The sequence below is a fragment of the Ixodes scapularis genome, unplaced genomic scaffold, assembly GCF_016920785.2.
Source record: "Ixodes scapularis isolate PalLabHiFi unplaced genomic scaffold, ASM1692078v2 PGA_scaffold0__279_contigs__length_252992795, whole genome shotgun sequence".
Taxonomy (NCBI): Eukaryota; Metazoa; Arthropoda; class Arachnida; order Ixodida; family Ixodidae; genus Ixodes; species Ixodes scapularis.
This window is the reverse complement of record NW_024609835.1, coordinates 233235295-233258701: the sequence shown is the minus strand read 5'-3', so window position 1 is coordinate 233258701 and position 23407 is coordinate 233235295. Positions and strand designations below refer to the sequence as shown.

Sequence of the window (23407 nt, the reverse complement as noted above, 5' to 3'; positions counted from 1 at the left end):
AGGAATTTTAAAACGAATTAAAGAATTAGCAAACAGCACCTGGTGAATGTCCCCAACGCCTCGTTTGTAATGCCCGTATAGGAACGAACCTTGACAGGTAGTGACGATATCTGTCTCGCCTCCAGCCGCCACGAGAGAAGAGGGGTAAGAGAAACCCCCCCCCCTTCCCCAGAATCCCTTTTGTATGTCCCCGAAGTCGCTATTGTTCCCCTTAATGATTCAAGAAGATTAACCTGTCACTCAAAATTCGTACAAAAGCAGCTGCTTCGGTGCCTGGAACTACGCCATCCTCTTGACGTTAGCCCTGCCGTAGCTTTACTCGTTCCAAGACGAATTACGTCACAATTGCGTTGGACGTCATGTGCTCTCCGCCAGCCGTTCTCGGAGCACTTGCCAGAGTGGGCCGTTTATAACGAAAAATACAGCCACCAGGCTCAAAATACAACCGTGAGATTGTCATTTACAGATATTGTGAATCATATTCAACCTATTTTTGAACACAATGGGTATATTTCAAATTTCGTTGAAGTACCCCTTTAAGGTGCCCGGCTGACGCACTGCAGGTTCTAGTACTCCTCCCAGTCCGGGTAAATCAGCTTCTGTCAAAAATTGTTCCATGACAATTGCCATCCATCTTATCTGTAGCACCCCCCGACTGACGTTCTAGTTACTTACGTTTTCCAACGAGGTTCTACCGTACATCTCATTGTTTATTACTCCTTCCATACCCTCAATTAAATGATTGTCAACAGGCAGAAAGAAACACAACTGCCAGGCATCAAATTTAATGTGCACCAAGCAAGAATTTTATATACAAGGATGTAGGACACAAATGCAAAGTGTTTGAAAAGCGGATATTTACAGACAACCACCTCTGACTGGTCGCTTATGAACCCAGAACTAAACACGAAGTATGCCAACACAAAAACCAACAATTCCCTAGACACAGTCGACGAACAAGTCGTTGGTACCGCTGATAGCTTCGTGTTAATAGAAACCGGCCAAGTGCACTGTCACACACGCCTCAGTTACGCCCACTCCCCTCGTCGTACTCGGCCAGCACCCTTTGCGTCGCACGTAGACGTGCCGCATAACATGTAGGAAGAATGTGGACAAAGCTATGATGAGAAGATGCAGCGCTTCATTCTGTTGGGATGCATGCTTAAAAGCTACTCTAGCACTGTTATACAAAGTGGTGGGAAGATTGGGAGAGAAAGTCTACCGACATGCGATGTCGTCTACGGCAAGTGTGCGCAAGCATCCAAAAACCTGTTGGGTTTGTGGGCAAGGTCTTTGTTTCAATGGCCGTTGGGGGGAGTAGCGTTTGATGAAGAATATGAATGAAAGGTCATCGTTATCATCCTTTGACAAGCTTAACAGTCGTTTGGAAAATTGTGAAGGTGCCCATTGCTAATCAAGCAATCTCTGAGCTGATTGTGGCACGTTTCACAACCACAGCTGTGATCTTGTCTATCAATGCCGGCAAGCCTGCCTACACCAGCGGGCGATGAAACAGACCTACCACTACGTCGAAGAATGCCTTTCAGACCTGTTTAACAATTACCGGACGCAGGTATTCTTTCTGCTATGTAATGCAAGCTACATGAGATAGTGTGAAAATGGGGACATGTCAACGATGCAACCATCTACATTGATTGATGATAGCCTGATAAGCATGCTACAGCTTTTGTCCCTGTTGAATAGAAAGTGCCTCAAAAACTCTGTGCAGAAAAAAAATTAAACAAACGGACATCGTAAGTGTGTCATCCTGGAAAGCTTCAAATGTAGACAAATTTAAGTGAACGTGCTCTGGTACACCACTGGGTTGCCCAGGGCTGATTGAACATGAAAAACCTACTTGGAAAATGAAATTTTAACGCGTTTTGGCAAATTTATAAAAAAATAAAACCAAGCAGCAAATTAGAGGTAGAGGCTATATACTTTTGGGGAGATGTCTATCGAGAAAAAAGCAAAAATGTGCTAGATTCAGTGTGAACTTTGTCCATTAGGCAGAGTTGTCACCTGGATGCAGCGAAGCCGACACTTCTATGAAGGGGCAAGTATGCATCATTACACATGCACATCCTGCAGAATGTCCCAAGATACAATGAGTAGTACCACAAAAAGAAAAAAAAGCTTAAAGTCCTTCTTGTCAGACACTCTGGATGATCATAAAATTAAAAAAAGAAATTCCCCAACGCATACAAAGAACTACCGACATCCAGAGGAGGAATCAAACAAAAACAAAAGATCCCAAGAGTACCTATCACTTGCATAATGTAAAGTGGTTCCAAGTATTCTCCAATGTACTTGCAACACCAGGGTGCCCGTTAGTAGAATTCTTCTGGAATGCAATTTAGGGGAGAGAGTGAGAAGAGAGAAGACCAAGGATGTCTGGATGTTTCACCGAGACAAGTCTCGCTCGTTTGTAGCGCGGTGCCGTTTCAGCGATAACACAAGGACTTTGTCCAGCCGCGGCTAATCTGATGCAGCATTTACAGGGGCTGGGTGTTCCATGGGAAGCCTCAGCCTGAGCTCAGATAAAATGATGAGTGAAGAAAAATAAAGGAAAACCCCCCTTAGTCTCGCAAAACAGAAAGAAAATTGCTCATCAGTCTGGCTCTATCCAAAGAGAGCAGGAACAATACAAATCCCAGGCAGCTAACAAAAACACAACTGGTGTACAAGACAAGCATGGCCATAAAAATTTAAATCCCATTTAAAAAGAAATAATGCAGAATACGTCAGAGGCAAACAAAAAAAAAAAGGTGACCAATCAACAGCTTGCGATGGAACAAAATTAGACGAAGCGAGGAACACAATAGAATCGTTCCTCATTCCACCGTCGATGACATTCACAGTCCAATGGTCTCCATCTGTTATGGAGGCGATGCGCAGGGTCACCTAGAGAGGGTAAGGTACCTCCTCGGTAACTCGCGCTAACCCAGAGCATTACTTTCGAGAACTCTAGGTAACTCTCGTAAGCTCCGGGGTAACTCTTGGCGACTTTGGGGTCGCCGAAAGCAACCCAGTCACCGAGGGGCACCCGTGGGCAACTCCCGGCTTCCCAAAGTGACCCAGAAACACAGAGGGGTAACCATGGCCAACTCCCAGGAACTCTGGGCCACCCAAAGTGACCCAGAATTGCTGAGGGGCAACTGTGGGCAACCCGAAGTGACCCGGAGTTGCCGAGGGGCAACTCTGGGTAACTCTCGGTTAGCCAGAGTGACTCTAGGTAACCCAAAGTCCCCGAGAGGCAGACCCGCGACACGCGACGGGGACAAGGGGCCACAGGGACGAGGCGCAGGGGTGAGGGGGGAACTCAGAAGACGAGCTCAAACTCGTCAGCCTCAATGGGCTTGGACACCCAGGTTCCGAGGCCCGAGGCGCTGAAGGCCTCGCTGACCTTGGCCTTGGCTTCCTGGTACAAGCCGGCAGACTTCTTGGCGTCGGCGTAGAGCCGGGGCGGCTGTGCGGGGTCCTGAGACTCCATGGCCGCCACGCGGCCCCAGAGGCGGCAGAAGCGGGCGAAGAGGCTGCGCTTGGACAGCCGCGAGACCTGGCCGTCCTCCGCCTTGCCCGTGCTCGCGTTCACCACCTCGGGGCCCTCGCAGCCAACGGTCCAGTTGATACTGAAGTTTGGAGACTTGTTCACCTGCACAGGTGTGCACTCAATACTGGGGGAAAGGTGAGGGGTCCAGCCTCCGACTATAAAAATGCCTAGCGAATTGCCAAGCAATTGTGTTGCCTGTGAAACCTGAGCTTCTCGGCGTTGCCGCTACGCAGCACTGGTTTCGCTGGAGTCGCCAATAGCCTCAGCCCAGCTTGTTTATTGCACATGACGTGGTATCTAGGCTACAGGGCCAAATCAAAACAACCAAAATGGCGGCGACTAAGCTCGTGGCGCTATCGCGGCGGGTGAACTGAGAAAATCATGCAAATTATGTTTGAAATGTTGAGCAAAAAGCTTTATGGCGTCCCAAATTTCGGTCAATGTTATACATTAACTCTAAGGGTGAGTGACGGTTCCGCAAAAACGTCCGAATGATAGGCATTAGAAAAATCAGTCGGCGACTGTACATGACGTGGCACCCACCTGTCGCGACTCTGGGCTGCTGATGGCCCCGAGCAGGGGCCGGTGCAGCTGGAAGGGGCCCCCCTCGTCCAGGGCCAGCTGTGCCTCCAGGCGGCCCCACATGGCCCTCTGCATGTGCCCCGGGTGGTACAGGGAGCCCAGCACCACACTCTCCAGGTACACGGGCTCCATGAACAGGGACAGCAGCGAGCCCTGCAGCCCCAGCACGTTCCAGCGGGCCAGTTTGTCCGAGCACGACATGGTCAGCAGGCGCTGCTGGCCGTGCAGCACCCCGTCCCAGGTCTGCATCACGGGTCCCAGCCTGCGGGGGGCGCCACCGCGGTCTAACGGTGTTCCGGTACGCATTTGCTGCCTTCGGCTGTGCTCGAGGCAGGTCCCGATTAGGGCGCCTTACGTCCCAAACCAACCAATGGCGTCTGCAGCGACGCGACCGGCTCGTTTTGGAGCACCTTTCGGAGCAGCAGAAAGAACTTTTGGAGCAGAACTGTGAATATCGTTAACATTCAATCTACTAGGAATCTATCGTCACACTGCCAGCACTTCTACCACGAAAAACACTAGGTCTTTAATAACGAATTCACCGCCGGAAAATCCCTCGTTTGTGTCTTTTTCATAAAATACCGTATGTCATCAAAATGTTACCCTTCGTCATAAACTAATTACCCTACCTTTCTAAATTTCTGCTGACATTAATTATAGCCATAAGGTTGGTATTACAAATTTTAGAACTTTGTTTCGGTAAAACTAGTGCAAAGCCCTCCCGGGAGGTGAAAAGACGACGAGGGATTTCACATAAAAAGTAAGCCTAAAACAATACGTTCATATACCAACTTGGATATCTATCTACCCTCTTGGTACAGTACTCAAATATTCTTTTTAAATCTTAAACCTGCAGAAACCACCACGACCCAACCAATGGTGTCCGCAGCTATTCAAGACACCGCAATCGTGCTTAAGGGCAGACACTGCTCTTATGGCTATTTTCATTAATTTTTAGCTTACATAGTTGAAATTTTGATACATAGTGCTCTTTGATAAGCTGAAAGAAAATATCCAGTCACTTTTTGACTGGATATATAGACCGACACGCGGAGCGGCTTTGTTTACCAACACGGCCGGAAGGCCGCGCATGCGCGGCAGCTATGTGGGCAAAAGGGGCCCGGCTCTGTGTTTTCGCCATTCTGTCGTGTGGCGTGGGCTCGTTGTTGACGTTGTTAGGACGCTTCTAGCTGTATTTGTGCGTCGTATTTCCTGACAACGTATGTCGTATGCTATGCCCGACTATTTGCGCTCGCTACCCGAGCCTGAACGGCAGCGGTATCGAAACAAACTGCGTGGACGGCGTTGCCTGCGAGGATCCGTACGCCGCAAACAAGGTCTGCTGGACTTCCAACGTGAAGTTGCTGCCACCCAAGTCGACGACTCACGTTGTCGTTTATTTAGTTTTTTTCGCCAAGCCAGTTCACGGATGACACGGTGCAGACGCACAAGTCTCTCGAGGCGAGTCGGTTTCCGCACTGCCGGCGGGATCAGCCGGCCGTGGGTCCGCGGAAGTGTATTTATTAATTGATTAAAAACACACAGCGTCTTCAAGTCATGGTATGATATTTTTCCTGCCCTCATGACCACAAGGCATGACAAGCAGTAACGCTTTGTCCGTTATGCAGTCTTCGCGGTAACGCGTTACAAGTAACAGCGTTGCCAGGGGCGCGTTACTTTTTTTCAGTAACGTATACCTACTCGTGACTTTTTCGACACAGTAACGAGTAACGTACTACGTTACTATTTGAAGTAACGTAGTTACGTTACTCGTTGATACTTCCCAGGTCTTAAAGAAATTACACTTCAATTTTTTCCGTGTTTTTAGGTCTCAAGCCATGTAAATTTCTAAGTTTTCTGCGTTTTTCTTTGCGTTTTTTCTCGTGAGTATTTAGGTGAAACCGCAGAAAGAGATAAAGTAATTATGTTCCGTTTTGCATGAACATAATATTTCTTGATATATGAGCTTATGCATAGTTGTATCGTCAAAACAGTAAAACGTGTTAAATCATAATTTAAAAAGTAACGCAGAAGTAACGTGCCTTACTTTTTATGGGTAGTGGTAACGGGTTCCTTTTATTTTTAGTTAACGTAGCTCGGTAACGCTTACCTTTTATTTGCGATTAAGGAGTAACATATTTCGTTACTTTTTTTCCATAGCGCCTACAACACTGCCGTTCTGTCGCCGATCCTCTTCTGCTTAATAGCGCGGGCGCAGCGAGCCTCCGACGAGCGCTTGGCCGGTGCTTTTTGCGCGAACACCGTGGGAACAAAATCCGGGTGGTCTCGATCAGGCTACGGTTTCCCTGGATATCAGCAAGCCTTGGGACGGAGATTGAAATAAAAGCCGAACTTGCCTTCAAGAAAGTGCATGCCGCATAAAACGGTCGTTCGCACGAAGCGACCATTCTTTTTGATCCAGGAATATTACGCACCTTCTGTGCCTTTCAGAGTTCGCCGGAAGCTTGTGGAAACTCACTTCACTAATATTTCTGTACCTTTGGGGGCGATTAACGGCAACACAGCTTCGCGGCATGCTGAAAGGCTATTACGCCCATGCAAACCGGGCGCGCTTTTGCCCACACCACCTGGCTCCAGTGCGATCGCAGCGCCGCCGCAGCTCCGTGACGTCAAGCCCGCGTGTCGGTCTACATCTTATATATCTTAAAGGGCAACTCCACTCCACTTTTACAATTTTTGGGTTATGATCTGTTTAGTCGAAGCCGGTGACCCTGAATCACGAGATATAATTTGTTTTTCGGTAGTGTGTATAGTTTTGTAGATATCGCGAATGCAAGAATCGGTCCGGCGGCTCGGCGAAACCGAAACTACCGGTTGAAGCAGCTTGGCAACACTGATACTATTGGCGCGTCGTCGGCATGACCTAGTTCTAGTCCCGCGCTTCTGAGCCGACGCGCTGACGAGGTCGGCTCAGTCGCACGTGGAGTTTCAAAACAGAAGGTTAGATGCACATTTTCTTTTTTTACCGCTTCACTTTGCAAATATGCACCAAATATAGTAATTTTTAGTGTGTATTTATAAATTTGCCGGCCGAAAAGCGAATCCGACTGCTCTAAATATGACGCGGTCGGTGCCGGCGCAGCGTGACTGTATTTGTTTCTTGCGCGCGGACCGAGAAAACGAAATAATGGGAGATAAATGGACGGATCTATTCACAAGTGGTCTAAGTTGTTAAAGCCAAGGTGCCTTTATGTGCACGCTAGTTAGATCAGCCGCGACCTGCTGCGTCCGGCCGATCGTGCTGGAGCAACCGGCGAACGGTACGCAAACAGCGACGGCACCGCATCGTTCTTCAAAGACGCCTGTTTCGTGGTGAAACCCGCAGCAGTCAGCAGCCGCAGATCCCATGTGTGGATGTCTGACGTAAAGTGCTGGGAGCAGAGCTTCGCGTTGGAGCTGGGAGTCAACGGTCTTCCGAAGTCTATCCGGCGAACGGCACCGACCCACGCCTTGTGCCTCTCCCGGTCTCTTGGGAACTGGTGGAACCGCAGCTCCGGGTTGCGCACCGGGTTATTGGTGCAACCCACAGCACTACAGATCCTACTCGACATTGCCCAACGCGAGACCGGCGAATCTCTCCAGCTCCACGACGCGCGCGTGAGCGAGCAGCACCGCTTCGCTCTCTTCCGTGCTGTCGCGGAAGCAATGCTGAAATTAAAGGAACTGCGTAAACGCTAATAAAAATAGGAGAACACAGGATAATGTGGTAAACACCTCGTGCCGTCAGCAGAATCGCAGAATGCCACGGGAAACGAAGCGTTCGCGGCGTCCGTACGAGAGCGTAGGACTAGACCTACGTCATTGCCCAGTGTTGCTTCACTAGCTCACCCGGTGCCAGCGTTGCTCACCCGCTTTCGGGCCGCTAACCGAGCCGAGAGAACATTTTTAATATTGGTTTTAATTGGTAACGCGGCGTCGGTTTGACGTGATATTTTGGGTATGACCGTATTTTGACCTCCTAAAGCGATGTCAGTCATTTCGATAGGGTCGACTTTTTGAGTGGAGTTGCCCTTTAAGATAATGATGACATCATGGCAGGCCATTTTGCCCAACTTTTTTATAACTTCCTCTTTAATGACCTATATAAATTTTATGTGTACATCATCTAGAAAGACCGGAGAGTGCAACCATACCACCATTTTAATTTTAGCTTTATCAGAAAAAATATTGTGCTCTTATCTAGTAAGGCCTTGAAGAACAACAAACACATGATTAATTTAGCCGCTAATTAAAATATAATTTAACAAATAAATATTACATTCTCTTGGTATGGTTGCACTAACCAGTTCTTAAGCTTTCATATGCAACAAGAATCATGCAAATCAAACCAGTGCATCCAGAGATATTGTGGGCAACAGCCCGCATTGTGGCACGAAAAGTAGTTTCGAGAAAACAAGATAAGAAGTTTAAAACATGAAGACGCTTTATTTACACAGACGTAGGGGGGGCCAGCTGGTTTTGACTCTAGAAACCACCAGGCACATAGTCCTTTTCGTTTACACTGGTCCGCTTCCTTTTAATTGCGTGCTGAAAGTTCTCAGCCTGCTCATGCTTCTTGTCAGATGCAGCGAGCCGGCAGCGATCCTTCTCGCCGCACCTTTGAAGGCTGCTGCTGCCCACGTTGATGTTCAGCTCTCTCAAGATTGCCTCTGTCGCACACTCTTTTCCTGCATTGAACCTTATCACTGCCTCAGCCACGGCAGCTTCAACAGTGTACAAGGAGGCATGCCTGCTTTTTGACACCAGTGACCAAATTACAGCGTGCAGGCTCTCGTTCGAGTTCTGCGTCTTCCCTCGCTGGAAGCGTTCCAGCAGTTTCCTGTCGGAGAGACGCATGTACACTGGAAGCAAGGATTCTGCGACATTTTGTGGCAGGTTGTAGCGATGCTTGGGTGCAGGCTGCTTTTTTGCAGCAGCCTTGTTCTGCTTGCACCAGGAGTCTTGTCCCTTTGGGCAGAGCGAGTGGTTTGGCTGGGCATCGGTGGATGTCACATGGTTGTACGTAGCCAGAACAGCGTTCTGCAACCCATCAATGTCGCCCTGGTGTCCCTTCAGTGCCCAGCCGTAGTACATCGTGAGCTTCACGATAAGCTCACTCGTTAGCTTCCCTTTGCCACCAAGGCTTGGCCTGCCCTCTCCCTTCTGTTTTTGGACGAGGTTTCGGAGAGCAGTACCCAATCGCTTGCTCACATGATTTATGAAGTCCTCTTTTTCAATGGGCACAAAACCATACACTTTGTCCGCTTGGAGGTTGTTGAAATCCCGGCTATCACCATCGCTCAGCATGGTGGTGTAGTGGAGTCGATGCTTGTTCCACGAACGACCGAAGAGGACTGCGGCAGCTTCGACTTCTATCTGGCCAGGCTTACTTGAGCTGTTCATTTGGCACCTGTGGCCAGCTCGCCACTGTTCATGCCCAGGGTCACCTTCTTTTGGGCCAAGCTCGCAACCCAAGCAAAAGTTCGAAAGCACGACAAAATCGAGCACATAGCCTGTGAATAGCTCTATAACAGTTCCCACACAGATGTGTGATGAATGGCCCCTAGTCAGCCACGACCCATCAAAGGAGACCACTATATTTCCGGGATTTCCGAAGTCCAAATCGGAGTACGGTATAGACCACTTACAGCGTAACCGCTTATAGTGCAGGACCGGGTATAATGCGGCTTTTTTAAACCACCGGTTCGCCTCCCATAGAACTCCATGTAATTACATACCGCTTAAAATGCAGGCGCGTGAAGGGAAATACTGGTCATAGTGCAGTTTCGAACAGCCCGCCAACCGCGCCAACCAACGCCGACCGACGCAAGCGGCACTCGCGGAGCAAGGAGGTTGCTCGAAGAAGCGGGGAGAAGCGAAGAGAGAGGCTTCAGTTGCCATAGCGACGGAGGGAGGCACGCACGTGTCATTCACGTGCGTGCGTCCCTCCGCTGCATTGGAAACAACCGCAACGACAGACCAATCGCAGGTCGAGGAGAAGTGTTCGCGCGCGTTGCATGCCGGTCGCGGGCCGGCTGCTTCTATCCGCAAACATGGCGTCGGTTGTGATCGTCAACGTAGACGCTGTGGTGGACGCTCATCGTTCCCCGCAAAAGCGCTATACTTGACTGTGAATTTTCGTTGTGTGTCGCTATGATAACCCAGCACATACTAGGAGGAAAGATCCACCTATTCGTGCGGCGATGTTGGCGGCACTCTCAAGACGGCAGAAAAGCCGTGTCGTCGTGTTTGTTTACTTCGACTACAGTGGTGCTTTCTAAGCATTTGTGTTTTCGAACATCGCCCGGATTTCTTATTTGGAGCATTTCATGCCTGTGCTCAAGTTGAAGGTATTACTGGCGCGTACCGTAGAAGGGATGAGAATTTTCATGCGTTTTCATTGCCGGAGGAAAGTGATTAAAGTTAGCAATCCTGAATGCTCGCAACGTCCGTCCGCAACCCGCGACGCCAATAAAAGGCTGCGCCAGGCAAAAGTCGCTCATTTCTTTCAAAATGTGTGACACACTTGAGAGAGAGGTGTACTAGTCTGGTGAAATAAAGACTTTCCTCAAACTAAGCTTTATTTTTCATCTAACATAAAGTAAATTGTTTTACAAAGGTAAGTTGTCTCATGGCATGTATTTTGGCCTGAAAAATTGATGTTTTGGTTATAGCGCGGTACCGCTTATAGTGCGGATTTTCGCGACTTCCGCAACATACATTATATGCGGTCTACACTGTATAGCGCTTTCACTGCGTCCACGCACTCGCCGATTACGTGTGCAGCAGCCCTCCGAGCGGCAGGGTTGAGCTTGTTCTTAACGTAGTTCTGGTACGTCTTCGTGTGCATGCCTCGCTTAGAAATGTTCAGGGCGGCACAAAGGTCATTGAGTACTGTCTGTCCGTTCCCCGTACTGGGAACAGCACGAGTCGCGAGCACGTTCACCTCGAAGAAATTGCAGCTTGCGTCCCCGTCTACTCTCGGCGAGCTCCAAGTGCTATCCACTTCTCCGCATGCATCACAATTCAAGATCAGTTTCACGGCAATTCCATATTCTCGGCCTCCTTTTGAGATGTTTACCGAGCTGCCGCAGAGTTAGCATTTCACACGCCGAAGCAGCTCGTTCAAAGCAGAAAGGCTTAGCATGGCGAACAATGTTCCCATTGCCGTCGTTTCAGCATCTTCTGTTTTTTCTCCCAAAAAGGACTGCTTCCGTCGAGTGGCGGACATTTGAGAAAGCTTCTGCTCTGTATCTCTCACGTGAGACTCGATTTCTGCCTTTTTGCGCGTCGAAAAGAAGCAGAGCGTCCACACGCGTCATTTCGGCCGTAGGTATCACATGCGCGATCGCATCGTCTGTGGGTGCGCTCGCGTTGCTCGCCGTGTCGTTTGCCTCCGCTGCAGGTGGATCTGACAAAACCTCGCGTGGCAGAGGCCGACGTTTTTTCTTGCCGAAGGGATGCGCACTTCGAACCTTTCGATGACCACCAGGCATCGTAGCAGCGATACGCAGCAATGCGCACGCAGATGCGTCCAAGATGGCGGTGCGTTTCGCTTTTGTCTAGCAGCCGAATTTTCGTCGCATCCAATCAGAGGAGAGGATTCACCACACGTGACTCAAAAGCCCCAATGGTGTGCGAGTATTCTTATTTTTGTTTCTTTCAGATTACCACTGTTGTCGGGCTGACAATATTCATTCCGCTAAAAAACGTAAAGCGCGAAAGTGCGGCTTTCAAAAGAGACTAAAATGGCTGTGCTACGCAGCGTGGTTCTTGCTTGGCGTGGTGTTGAATTTGACTGTTCTTGACAAAATTTTGTGAGCAAAAACAACAATGTACTTGACGTTGAAGTCTTAAACGGTAAGTAACCTGCACCAAAGTTACAAATCAACCCAAATAAGCACCATCCTACTGAAAGATCTGGGAATTTACTGAAACCTGAATTATTAGAAGGCAGTCGAGAACCAAAATGAACTCTTGGTGCTGCACTAGGGCGAATTCGTCACATTTTGGTGAATTGCAGAAGTATGTAGCAGGGTGAGCCCATTGGCAAAGCTTAAAACAGCAATCGCATCGCTGGCATCCGGCACACCTCAGCTGAGAACGGCGGTGCTATGGGAACACACCCAGTCTGGGGTGTGGAAAAGAAACGCCATGCGGGCTGGGCATCGCTATGTTGGTTTAGTAGTCACCTGCTTTTTTTTCAAGATCCCCAACGTTTTGTAGATTGCGGCTGCACCGAAAGAACTGGGGAAAGTGTCAAGATTAATTTTCACATATTTCCTGCCCGCCCCATCTGTCCAAGAACGTGAACAGACGTTGTGAAAGGAGAAAACTAGACTCGTTCAGACCACGATCGCCTGGGCGGGAGGCACATTGGTTTGGGGTAAATTTACGAACACTTGTGAGATTTAATTATGTCATTTATGAAGAGTTAAGTGTATAAATTATGCACTTGTGCAATAACACTCAAAGTACAAAAGAAAGCAATAGAAAAGACATTTCCCCAGAAGGACTCGAACCCAGAGGTTCGCGATTCCTGCCGCCAGAGAGCAACACCCTGGACCACTCGGCCGCCATGCATACCCTATTTCAGGTTATCCACGATTGCATATAAACACAGTCGCCGACCGACTATTCGGACTTCGCAGGGACCGAAAAAACGTCCAAATAATAGTGCAGTTCGAAAAATGAGAAAAAACTTGCCTTTATTACTTCCAAGTGGGCTTAAAAAAGCCGTAAATAGTGCCTTCCTTCAGGATACGCCTCCGTTTGCGTTCGGCAACTTTCTGTTTGCTTGAGAATCGCTGCCTTCTTTTCTAGCGCTATGGTGAAGTACTTTCTGCGCTTCTTAATGACACATTGCGGCGGCGGGAGTAGCGCTGCCAAACCAAGCCAATCCATTTGCAGCCAACATAGAATTCAAAATGGCCGCTTCTCGGCGGTGCATCCCACTGATCGCTTGCGACGATTTTGCCCGAATAATCAAACTTTCGGACTTTAAACTGTTCGAATGGGGTAAGTTACGGTTCCTCCACTAGGTGCGAAATATTGAACAAGTTTGAATTAATGGAGTCCAAAAAACGATCGGCGACTCCATCTTTTGTCCATGAAGGCCTATGAACCATCTGTTTTTCTTAAGTTTTCATTTATTACGACCTTTCTGGGCAAAGACTTTATGCATTGCTCCTCAAGTAAACAAAAATTAATTTAGCTCATATTCGTAGGCTCTTTGTCACACATCCATGAGCAAAATTGCAGTCTTGTGACCAAAGCGAGGACGCATTTTGCGCATGCTGTTTGACAATTGTATTGGAACGTGGCTCCACCGATTGGAGACACACCTACAGTTCCCTAAAATTCTATTGTTTCATTGCGTTTCAGCCAGGCACTCCCATCGTCGTCGAATGTGAAACGCTGAATAAACCAGGGATGCAAATTGTCGCGGATAGAAAAGGATCTACGAGTGTGAATCTGGAAAAGGTTTAATCGGCGAGCTTGCACCAGAAACAAAAGAGAGAATGGCCGTCGATGAAACAGTGGCAAGCGTGGAGATGTTGGTGTCGGCGCGATAGCTGGCTAGTACGAGAGCGAGCGGGCAAGGCCATGCCGGGCTCATCTATTACGCCCGGCATCTCGAACATTCCACCTAGAACGATCGAGCATCGAACACTCGGGGGAGAGTCGGCAAGGTCATGTTGGGCACCTGATCTATCACGCTAGAGGTAAGAGTAAACACGAATCTCCTGGAAGAACTGAAAAGCGTTCCCCCCCGGTCATGCACCCGGCAATATTTGGGGTTCCAATTTATGAGATGCCACACGCAGAGGCCGCCCACCTGAGGGGAATGGTGCCCTCCCCGGCCTCGATCTTGGTGCGCAGCAGGCCTCGCACCCGGCGGTTGGGGTGCCTGTCGGCTGGGAGTGGCTCGGCGCTGTCCAGCAGCTCGTGGGGCGAGAAGATGCGGCCGTCCCCGCACGGGGATGTGCTGATGTACAGGTGGAACCTGCAACGGTTCGGCTCCGTGTCAGCAACGCACTTCGCGCGACGAGTACGGAGGAAGAGAGGTAGGCCGCTCCGAGCCAGCAACCTCTGCCACCTCCGAACGGCGGAGCACTGATGCAGGCGTTGCTCATCACACTGGGCCCAGATTGCTAGCAAGAAATTAAAGGGACGGTGCAATCATTTTTGGGCCTTGGCGGATTAATTGTAGCAATTAGCCTCTGTCACCTAACGAATGAAGAATAGAAAATCATTTTTTCTTGCATGCGCTAGTTTTAAGTTTTCTTGAAGGATGCCGCGACAGGTAGCACCATGCAGCGGACAATGCTCCGCTTGCTGGCACTTTTGCTGCGTGGTTGCCACTGTTAAGGCGTTCTTCTGGCTGTTCTTTTCCCCTCCAATGCCTCGCTAGCCCCGCTACAGCGTGAAAGCTGCCGTGCTGGACGAGCGTGGCTCCTATTTACTGCCTTAGCTTTTAAAAGACACATGCAAAGGAAAAAAACTTTTTTTTTAAACAGGCTAGATGGAAAAAGAATATTACAAAACAAATTTACAATAAAAAAAAAAAAAAATGTAGAGCTATTCGCGTCTCCAGCTCGACGCTCACCCTCCCGCAGCGGAAACGGGGAGCGCTCTAGTGAGGGTCCCACGATTCCCCTGCTCGGCGGGCACGGCGGAACTGCTCGCGAAATGTCATTTCCGAATGCAAACAACACTCTTCACTATCCCAACATAGTGCTGCAGCCGGCATAGGATTGTACCTTACTAGAGAGTTGTCGTATTGCGCGTGGAATGAGCACAGAAGCAAATGCAAACGATGTGCCTTTGCGTGCCCCTCGTTGTGCGTGCGCCTCATCGCCATGCGCCATCCAAGATCGCAATTTTGGGCTCCGCGCAAGCGCAGTGTAGAACACACAAAGCCAACGCAAACACCCCCCCCCAGCATTTGCGTTCTCTCGTATACGCAATACTAAAACTCGCTCCTGTTTCACCGGCTTCCAACGCCAATGCAACATGCTGCAGTGAGCAGACGTGCAAGCAGGTAGGCTTTCCTTCGAACTGGAATGGTTGAGATTGGCAAAACGACGGAGCGTAAAAATGAAAGTAACTAAATGTTATAAAAAAATTAATAATTAAAAAAAGTTTTTTTTTTTTGTTTTTTTTATTTGGTCTGGAAGGATATTGACGGTGACTTTGGACGTTTTGCTGATTGTCAAAAGTTGCGACTTTGATAGCACAATAAAAATATACCTTACCCACAATAAACGTAATTTTACATGGATTTCTCACATTAGCTAGAATGTTTTTATTGATTTTAGCCTTTTTTAATTTTATTACTTGGTAATTAAAAATGCTGCAACTTTTGATCGTCATATTTGTTCGCACGTTTGAAATTAGATCATAAGCTGCAAATTATATTAGAGCTTGAAAAATGATGTATTAAAATATCTGAAATTTAATATTATTATTAATACAAATCGCGGCAATGTATGCCCCCAATTAACGGCAAGATCACAAAAATACGCCATTTAACCTTAATAGTCTTACCAGAAAGGTATAATTTTGTTTTCTTTTTTGTGTATGAAATATTCTGACATCGCTATCAAGATAGATAGACAAACAGTCAAACACTGTATGTAATAAAGTCCTATGCGTCACGCGTTGCTATAAAAAGAAACACACACACTTCAACGGTCTGACTCGAATTCTATCTTTGGGTTGTTGCAGTGAGGACAGCGTTCATTAATTTATACATTTTGTGGACATATTGTAAAAATTGGAATTATTCTCTTATTCTTGTGCTTGAAATAATGTTAAACCAATTAATCATCTAAATACCCCTAAACCCATTAAAAGGCTCGCAGTTTATTATTTACCATGACTATTATCCAAGCGAGAAAAGGCAGCGAGTACGCACAAATATCAGTACTGATTTTTTCAGCTACTAGAATTACAACTACAAACATCAGCCGGAATAAAACACGTATGTCACAAAAATTAAGTTTCCGCAAACAACTTTTCTAACTAGATAATTACGATATAAGACACATCTTGAGTAGTGAAAGAATCCGAAATTAAGACCCATGTCAAGAAATTTAATCCAAAATAGAGGTTAGTTTCGGTTTCGCTCCAGAATTAAAATGTGCATCCTTGTGTAAATATTATGCTTACACTGTTCTTGTTTTCAGGATAAAGAGGTGACCTGCGCTTATAACACCCTAGCTTCTTTGTATTACCAAAAATAATTTGTGTCGCTCGCTGAAGCCAGCACACTAGACAGGCTCAACAGCGGCATGCATCTCCGACCCTCACTATAACTGCCATTTTGGAAAATCAGTGGCGCCCCTATAGTTAGTTAAAGTCGCAAATATTTACGACGTAAAACGAATTTAAAGAGGTGCCAGCGGGACCCGCTGCTGGTCACGTGGTAGTCCTGTGCATCGCCGCGCTGCGTCGTTACCGCCGCACGCTGAGCGTTGTGCAACGCCGCTTCAACGCGTTTCTCCACGCCACCGTCGTTGCACAAGTTCGTCTGCTTCGGGGCGCCGCCGCCGTCATCTGATCGGTGCACAGGTCTATCACGTCTGCTTGCGCTTTTTCAGGAGTTTCCTTTGAGCTCTAAGAGATATTTATTAATCTTAGTTTTTTGTTATACTTCAAACAAAGATGAACAAGTTACTTTTAGAGGCCATAGGAAGCTTCCGAAAGGGCGCAAGCACCATGTGACAAATATGTACCAGTCATGTGATAAATAAAAGCCACTTTTCCGTGGCGCCCGTGGGCGCCAACTGCAAATTCGTATAGCGCCATAAATATAGCTCTAAAAATTTTTCTTCGTTGTAAAATCGTTTTATGACATCCGTTTTCCATCTAAGCTGTTTAAAAAAATGTTTTTTTCCTTTGCATGTGTTTTTTAAGGCACCCAATCAATGTACCCTTCCCACAGAATAATAAGCATACACTAAGCAAGAGTAACCCTTCACGCATCTTCATCGCAACTCCGGCAGTATGGCGGGAATGTCCACACCTCGGCACCGCATTGTATCGCTTCGCCGACTTTCAAACGGGGCTTGTAACACCACTGCGTCTCTCCGACATTCTCAAAACTTTCTATCCTCAAGGGCTAATGGCGCAATAGCTTTTGTGGCTGCCACAATATCGCCAAGGCAAATACCGAAACTCAAATTTTGCTAGCGACTACGGATCAAACTTTCTCGGAAAAGTCAGACCAGAGAACTTCCCCGAACTGCTCGATGCATTCTGCCACTTTCCCACGCATCGGTTTGAGCCGTTCGGCGAGTGCTCCCTTGGCTCCAGATCTACCAGCGGCACATGGAAAGACAGCTCGCATCTCACGAGGGGCACGGGAATCCGCTTGGCGAGTATGCGCTGAGCGATCGCTATTTGAGAGGCGAAGGGCCTAATAGTCACTAAATTATTGATCTAGCTGCCACGCAACTGTTTCGTTCGAGGCCAACGCTGTGCTCCGCTTACATTTCTGCAGTAGCCCAGCACGAATGTCGGCACGAGACTTGCGGCAGTTCGCCGGCCATTAAAAATAAAATAAAACAAAAAACGTGCGAGCAGATGAGACTATTTCCCAAAGGCTTAATTTAAGTCTTTTAGTTTTAAATTAAACAGTCACCAGCGCTGCAGGTCTGGATCGGCATGTAACTGCTGTGGCATAAACACGCCACATTCAGATTTATTTCCTCTTAGTCTGGTTCGTGCACACTGGTTCAGCACTTAGTTCACATCTATCTCCATTATTTGCACAGCCCATGACAGTGCAACACTGTTCGGCCAATTCCAAACTGGTATTTGACAGGGTACAAGAAACAAGCTATTAAATTTGTAATACGGCAGTCAATATTTACGGAAAAGCACGCATCCTTAAGCTGCATAAATGTCAACTTGGCCGTTTCCAAGAATCCCGTCAGAGAAGCAGGCAACATTTTGAGGAAAAGGATAAGCGTCACGTCGGTCCAAGAGTTTTCTTTCTGATGGAATGGTCTATAGTTCAGCCATGTGTACTGATACGTTGAGCCGATATTGAGGGAAACCAACAGCCACGAAACAAAAGCGGCAAAAGACTCAAACCACGCGTAAAGTCCTGTTTGCTCCTCCTTGCCCCCTGCAACATCTACAATGTAACACAAAAAAAAGAAAAAAGAAAAAAAGAGGGTGAGAAACGAAGGAGGTAACGCAGTTTGTCACCCACTTTGCTTCCTTCGTTGTCTGCTGCATTGAGTTCTGAACAAAGTTATCCCTGTATTCCTATCGACGCTGCATGTTATGCAAAAGGTCTATTAACTCGATGCCCCCAATTGGCACGATCCAGCGCCCCGCTGAATGCCCTCCGAGACTCACTTGATGCCCGGCTTGATGCGGAAGCCCCTGCCGCCCTGGCGCTCCTCGAGCACGCTCTCCTGGCCCCGGCCTTTCTGCCAGAGCTCCAGCTGGCCGTAAAGGAAGTCCTTGAAGCAGCGCCTGGACACCACCTCGGCGTGGCAGTCCTGGAGCACTGCCCCGTTCATGCTGATGTACTCTCCGTTGATGCACTTGGTGCCGGTGGCCACCGTCACCACCTTCACCTCCCCGTCCTCCAGATCTCCCTGGGTCATCACTATGCCAGCCAGCACCTTCCACTTGGCACTCTCCGCCCGGTCCGCCATCACCTGCAATGGTCGGTCGCACATTCTTCGTTAGTTAAAACATGCAACAAACAAAGGAGCCACAAAAAAAAAAAAAGAAAAAAAGGAAAAGACAAACTTTTGTTATGATGTATGGAACGCATCTTTGATCGTCTTGTTTAGCGTCCCATACCGGCCACATATTAAAAGTGGTCCCTAAGGGGGGGGGAATCGGTGGAGGAGTGCGTCAGCGCACACCAGCTCGGAGCATGTGGAGCGAAAGCTCGCATTGCAACATCCAGGGATCCTGGGTTCAATCCCCACCCCTACCCGTTTCGACTCAGACGACAGTCGTGTGGTCGCGTATCGCTACTGCGTGGTGCACGCTGAAGACCCCGGATTAACAGTAGTACAGCACTGGCTAACCGTTCTCACCTACAGCGTAAACCAGTGATGCCGCAATTCAAAAGGCAGACCGAGCTTGCGCCGTACAAACACAAATGACAAAATTGGTTGTTTTATTTTTGGTCTGGAAGTGTCAACAAACTGTGCCACAGGAGCCAGCCCGTTGTGCCGTCGGCATCCTGCCACATGGTTGTTGCCCGTAGTAGGCAAACAGAAACGAGGGAAGGCGAGCGTCACCGTTTGTCACAGCGTCGCATCTTGCCGTTGCAGAGGGTTCCGAGAACCGTTGAGCAGAAGGCGAGTTACGGCAGAATGTGCATCTGCAACATCCAACCCCAGGCAATGGCTTGATGCTTTTACGACGACACCGGGCAAAAACTGAGAGACTATGCGTTGGGACGCCTTAGACGCACCCATCCAAACGCATTCCAAGTACCACGTTTCCATATTTGTGGAATGAACCATCTCGGAAGGCAGAGCGCTCCGCCCCTCTATGGCGGGGTTCTCAAAGCACAACCTCCAGGGACACTCATCTCTCTCGATCAACGACCGAGGAACCACTCCTGGATTTGGCACCGGTGCAACGAAGTGGTGCAGAAGGCCGCAGACCTCTTATAACGTAATGTACACACTAGAGTGTGTTTGGCATGCAGTTATGCATCGGTGGGTGGCTCGGATCTTCTCAAACAGCGCTTAAAGGAATGCTGAACTGAAATTTGGAGCTCACAAAACAGGGATGGAGCGATAAGCGGGAGGTGGCAAAACCCAAAAACATCACTCGTCAGTGATATGTTTAACGATGTCCATATTTTCGGAAAAGTGTGCGATTGAACACCGCCAACGAGGCTGACGAGACGTGTGACATCGCGATTCTCATTCCCTCTCCTCTTCACTTTGTCCCGCCGAGCAGGTGAACCGACGCGAGGCGGAGAAAAGCAAGGCCGCTTCCCCTCATTCTCAACTGTTCGAGGAGAATCATGACGTCACATTCCTCGCTTGATCACACCCTTCTTTTACAAAAAAATATGGTAATCCTTTTTGATGTATCAGTGATGTTTTGGAGTTTATCGTGTCTTGTTCAAAGCTTGTGCGGCCTTATTTTGCGAAATTCAAATTCCGGTTCAGTACCTTTTTAAGGGTGACACGGGCCTACAATGCGCATTTTTCAACAAAAAAATGTGTTTTTAAAATGTTGCAGTTTTGGCACCTCAGACTATTATTGAGCAATGTGGCGGAATTTGGTAAACTTCCATGTCGTAATTACCCAGAAGACAATTTTCAGGGCCTCCGCAGTGCTCCGAGGTGCGTCGCGCTTGCGAAAGACGCGAGGAAAGCACCATTTTTCCGATTTTCGGTGTGGTACAGCGCTGCGCCTGTGAGGTCTAGCGTGGTATTTTCGTACCCTCATTGGAAAGGTCGTTTCTAGTTCTTTTTTTTTTTTTTAAATAGTAAACACGAGTCGACGGTATGTGAGCATGGGAAGAACCCTGTCGTAAAAACTTCTTCCACGGAAAGAATAATAGGGAATTTGATGGAACTCGTCTTCTTATTGGCGGGAAAACTGAAACTAGAGCCACAACTGATCTTTCGCGGCGGTCACACTTCAGACCACGTTTTATTGTCGTATCTGCTAAATCTCGCTGTTTCGCTGCAATGTCATATCGTCTTTCGTCCCAAAAATGTAGCTGAGAAAAGCCTACATTCACGGAAGCTTCGGTGAGTGTTCTTGGTTTACGCAATCGAGAGGCACAGTGAGTGGACAACGTTCTAAAGCTCATGACGCAGTCCCATTGCACCTGTCACTGTCTCCGGAGGCCTTTCCTTCTATGCCGCATCCCGAAAGTGGTTCAGCATAGAAGGAAACGGATGAGTTGACGACCTTCGAAAGGAAGATCACGATTTTGGCCCGACCTGCCAAAACCAGCTGACGACGTTCGCGACGAGATGCTCGACAGGTATTGCTTCGTGGATGTGTATGCCATGAAGACATTGGTGAGTGCCTTGCTGTGTCCCAACTACTGTGGAAATTAACTGGATTTGAAGAAAAGTGACGTTGGAGCCAATCTTCACTTTGTTGTCGTGTGCGGAGCTTGCGGGGACATTGTGACAATGTCAGTCGGCGGTTGTCAGTAAGACCCGGCAGAGCAACTTCCCGCACACTTTTGTGTTGTCAGAAAATTCTGCGGCATCAGCTTCACAAAGCTGAAGAACCTTTTCGGTGGCATGAATGCTCAATCGCCGATCCATCTAAAGACCTATCAGAAGACTGCAGAGAAGGTGCATGAAGCATCCGTGGCAGCAGCACGCGATGCAGGAGGCAGCGATTGCAGTGAGAGGAGTTCAGGTGTCCGAGGATGGAGAAGGCCACGTCAACGATGCAGATGACTTGCCCGACGTCTGCGTCAGTTACAACGGTACTTGGCAGAAGCGCGGCCACACGTCGAATTTCGGTGTTAGCGCAGTCATTGAAGTGACAACCGGTTTGGTGCTCGACTTCTCCGTTCACAGCAATTGCTGTCACGGATGCAACCTGGGCCCAAAAGAGGACGCTGAAGGCTACCAGGCCGGGATGCCTCATAAAGACCTTTGTCCGAAGAACTTCAGAGGATCAAAAAATGCTACGGAGGTTGTGGCTGGAGGAGTCATCTTCAGCAAATCTTTGGAGCTCCACAAGCTGCAGTATGTCACCGTACTAAGTTATGGTGACAGTAAAGAGTTTACACACATTGCTGGTTTTGGCCTCTATGACAAGGACATCTAGAAGGAAGACTGTGTCAATGCGACCAAGAGGATGTACAGTGGCATGGAAAAGTTGAAGAGCGAAAAAGGCCTTGGAGGGAAGAGGAAGTTGACTAACGTCATGATGAGAAAGCTAACAAACTATTATGCGACTGCTCTGAAAGACAACGCTCCTGACGTCAGAAAAATGCAGAAAGGCATTTACACAAGTCTCTTGCACTTTTACTTTACCGATGAAGCACCACAGCATGTGGTTTGCCCTAGCAGAGAAGACTTGTGGTGCCACTACAACCGTCAAAACACACTGGTTGCTACCGAGAAGCGTCTGTGTCACACCCACATCGCCCAGCCTTTGCAAGGGACATTGCAAAGGAGTTGGTACTTCTTTCTACAACTGGCCATCCCATCAGACCCTGCTTCAAAGGTGCTGCAGAATGAAAACTTAGAAGAGTCATTCAACGCACTCATCGGGAAGAGATGCCCCAAGACGAGATTCGCATCGCCCAGGACAGTGAAGACTGCTGTGGCCATGGCTGTTCTCAAATACAACTTGGGGCCTAAGGGCTATGAAAGGATCCCCAAGAAGATGGGCATGTGCCCCCGAAGCCACAACGAGGAACCCACCAGGGCCGGTTTTCTCGAAGCGATGGTAAACCCATTTTGGTAAACCACGGTGCCTAGGAAGGGAAAAGTACCTAGGTACTGTAATAAACGGCTGGATATAGAACAACAATAATTATTTTTGATTAAGCAGTAAGATGCGCCATCTATCGGTGAAACAAGCCAGTCATTTTGTTTATCCTCTTTTTCCGCTGGTTGTTATCGATCTAGTGTGGCATTTTAAGTCAAAATATAGTAATGTTGTACTTGAAGACCACTTTATTTGCTTCAGATGGTACGAAAAATTTTTAGCTACTATGCTAGAGTTTGTCGACAAATATTCGAAAATGTAAGAAACATTTCTGTTAATATGTTTCGCCATAAACAACGCATAACTTTCCCGCGTGCCTTCCAGTCTCGCAACGCCGGTACCGTAGTCTCGTCTTTGTTCCTTGCGACGCACGTTTCTGCGATTCCTGCTGATCTCAATTGTTTGCCCTCTCTTCCATATGCCCAACCGATCCACCGGTGACGAGAAGCTAAGCTTCTCGTCACCATTGAATTGCTGGCCACTGGGGATACGTAGAAACCTCGATGATGTCGGCATACTGTCGGCGCACCGCGAACAAAAAAACAGTACAATGTCCTAGCTGTTCACTTGGAACGAAGACTTTATTGAGAATAACTCCCTTTCTCCGCAAAGTAATCGCTGCTCACGAGTTGGCGTGCATAGTGTAACAAATTAAACGGGTTAGTATAAATATTTACCAACACTCGTTTGCAAAACATTTTTTTACTCGCCATAAAAACAGTTGCAAGGCTTATGCACAGTCATATGTCTTGGATCCCGGACTGCTGAAGAGTGATGCGTTCGCGGAATGCTGCCGTCGGT

General features: G+C 48.1%; 1 protein-coding gene across 1 annotated transcript in view; it reads right to left on the bottom strand.

Moving 5' to 3' along the window:
- Window positions 1–769: 769 nt before the first annotated feature.
- LOC8054046 (double-stranded RNA-specific editase 1) overlaps window positions 770–23407 on the bottom strand; it is a 49180-nt gene continuing 26542 nt past the window's right edge. The window contains exons 3-6 of the mRNA XM_029976742.4: window positions 18509–18816; window positions 13974–14141; window positions 4097–4397; window positions 770–3655 (exon numbers count right to left, since the gene is read on the bottom strand). Of these exons, the coding sequence (XP_029832602.1) occupies window positions 3323–3655; window positions 4097–4397; window positions 13974–14141; window positions 18509–18816 (1110 nt within the window). The 3' untranslated portion in view covers window positions 770–3322. The remainder of the gene's footprint in view (window positions 3656–4096; window positions 4398–13973; window positions 14142–18508; window positions 18817–23407) is intronic.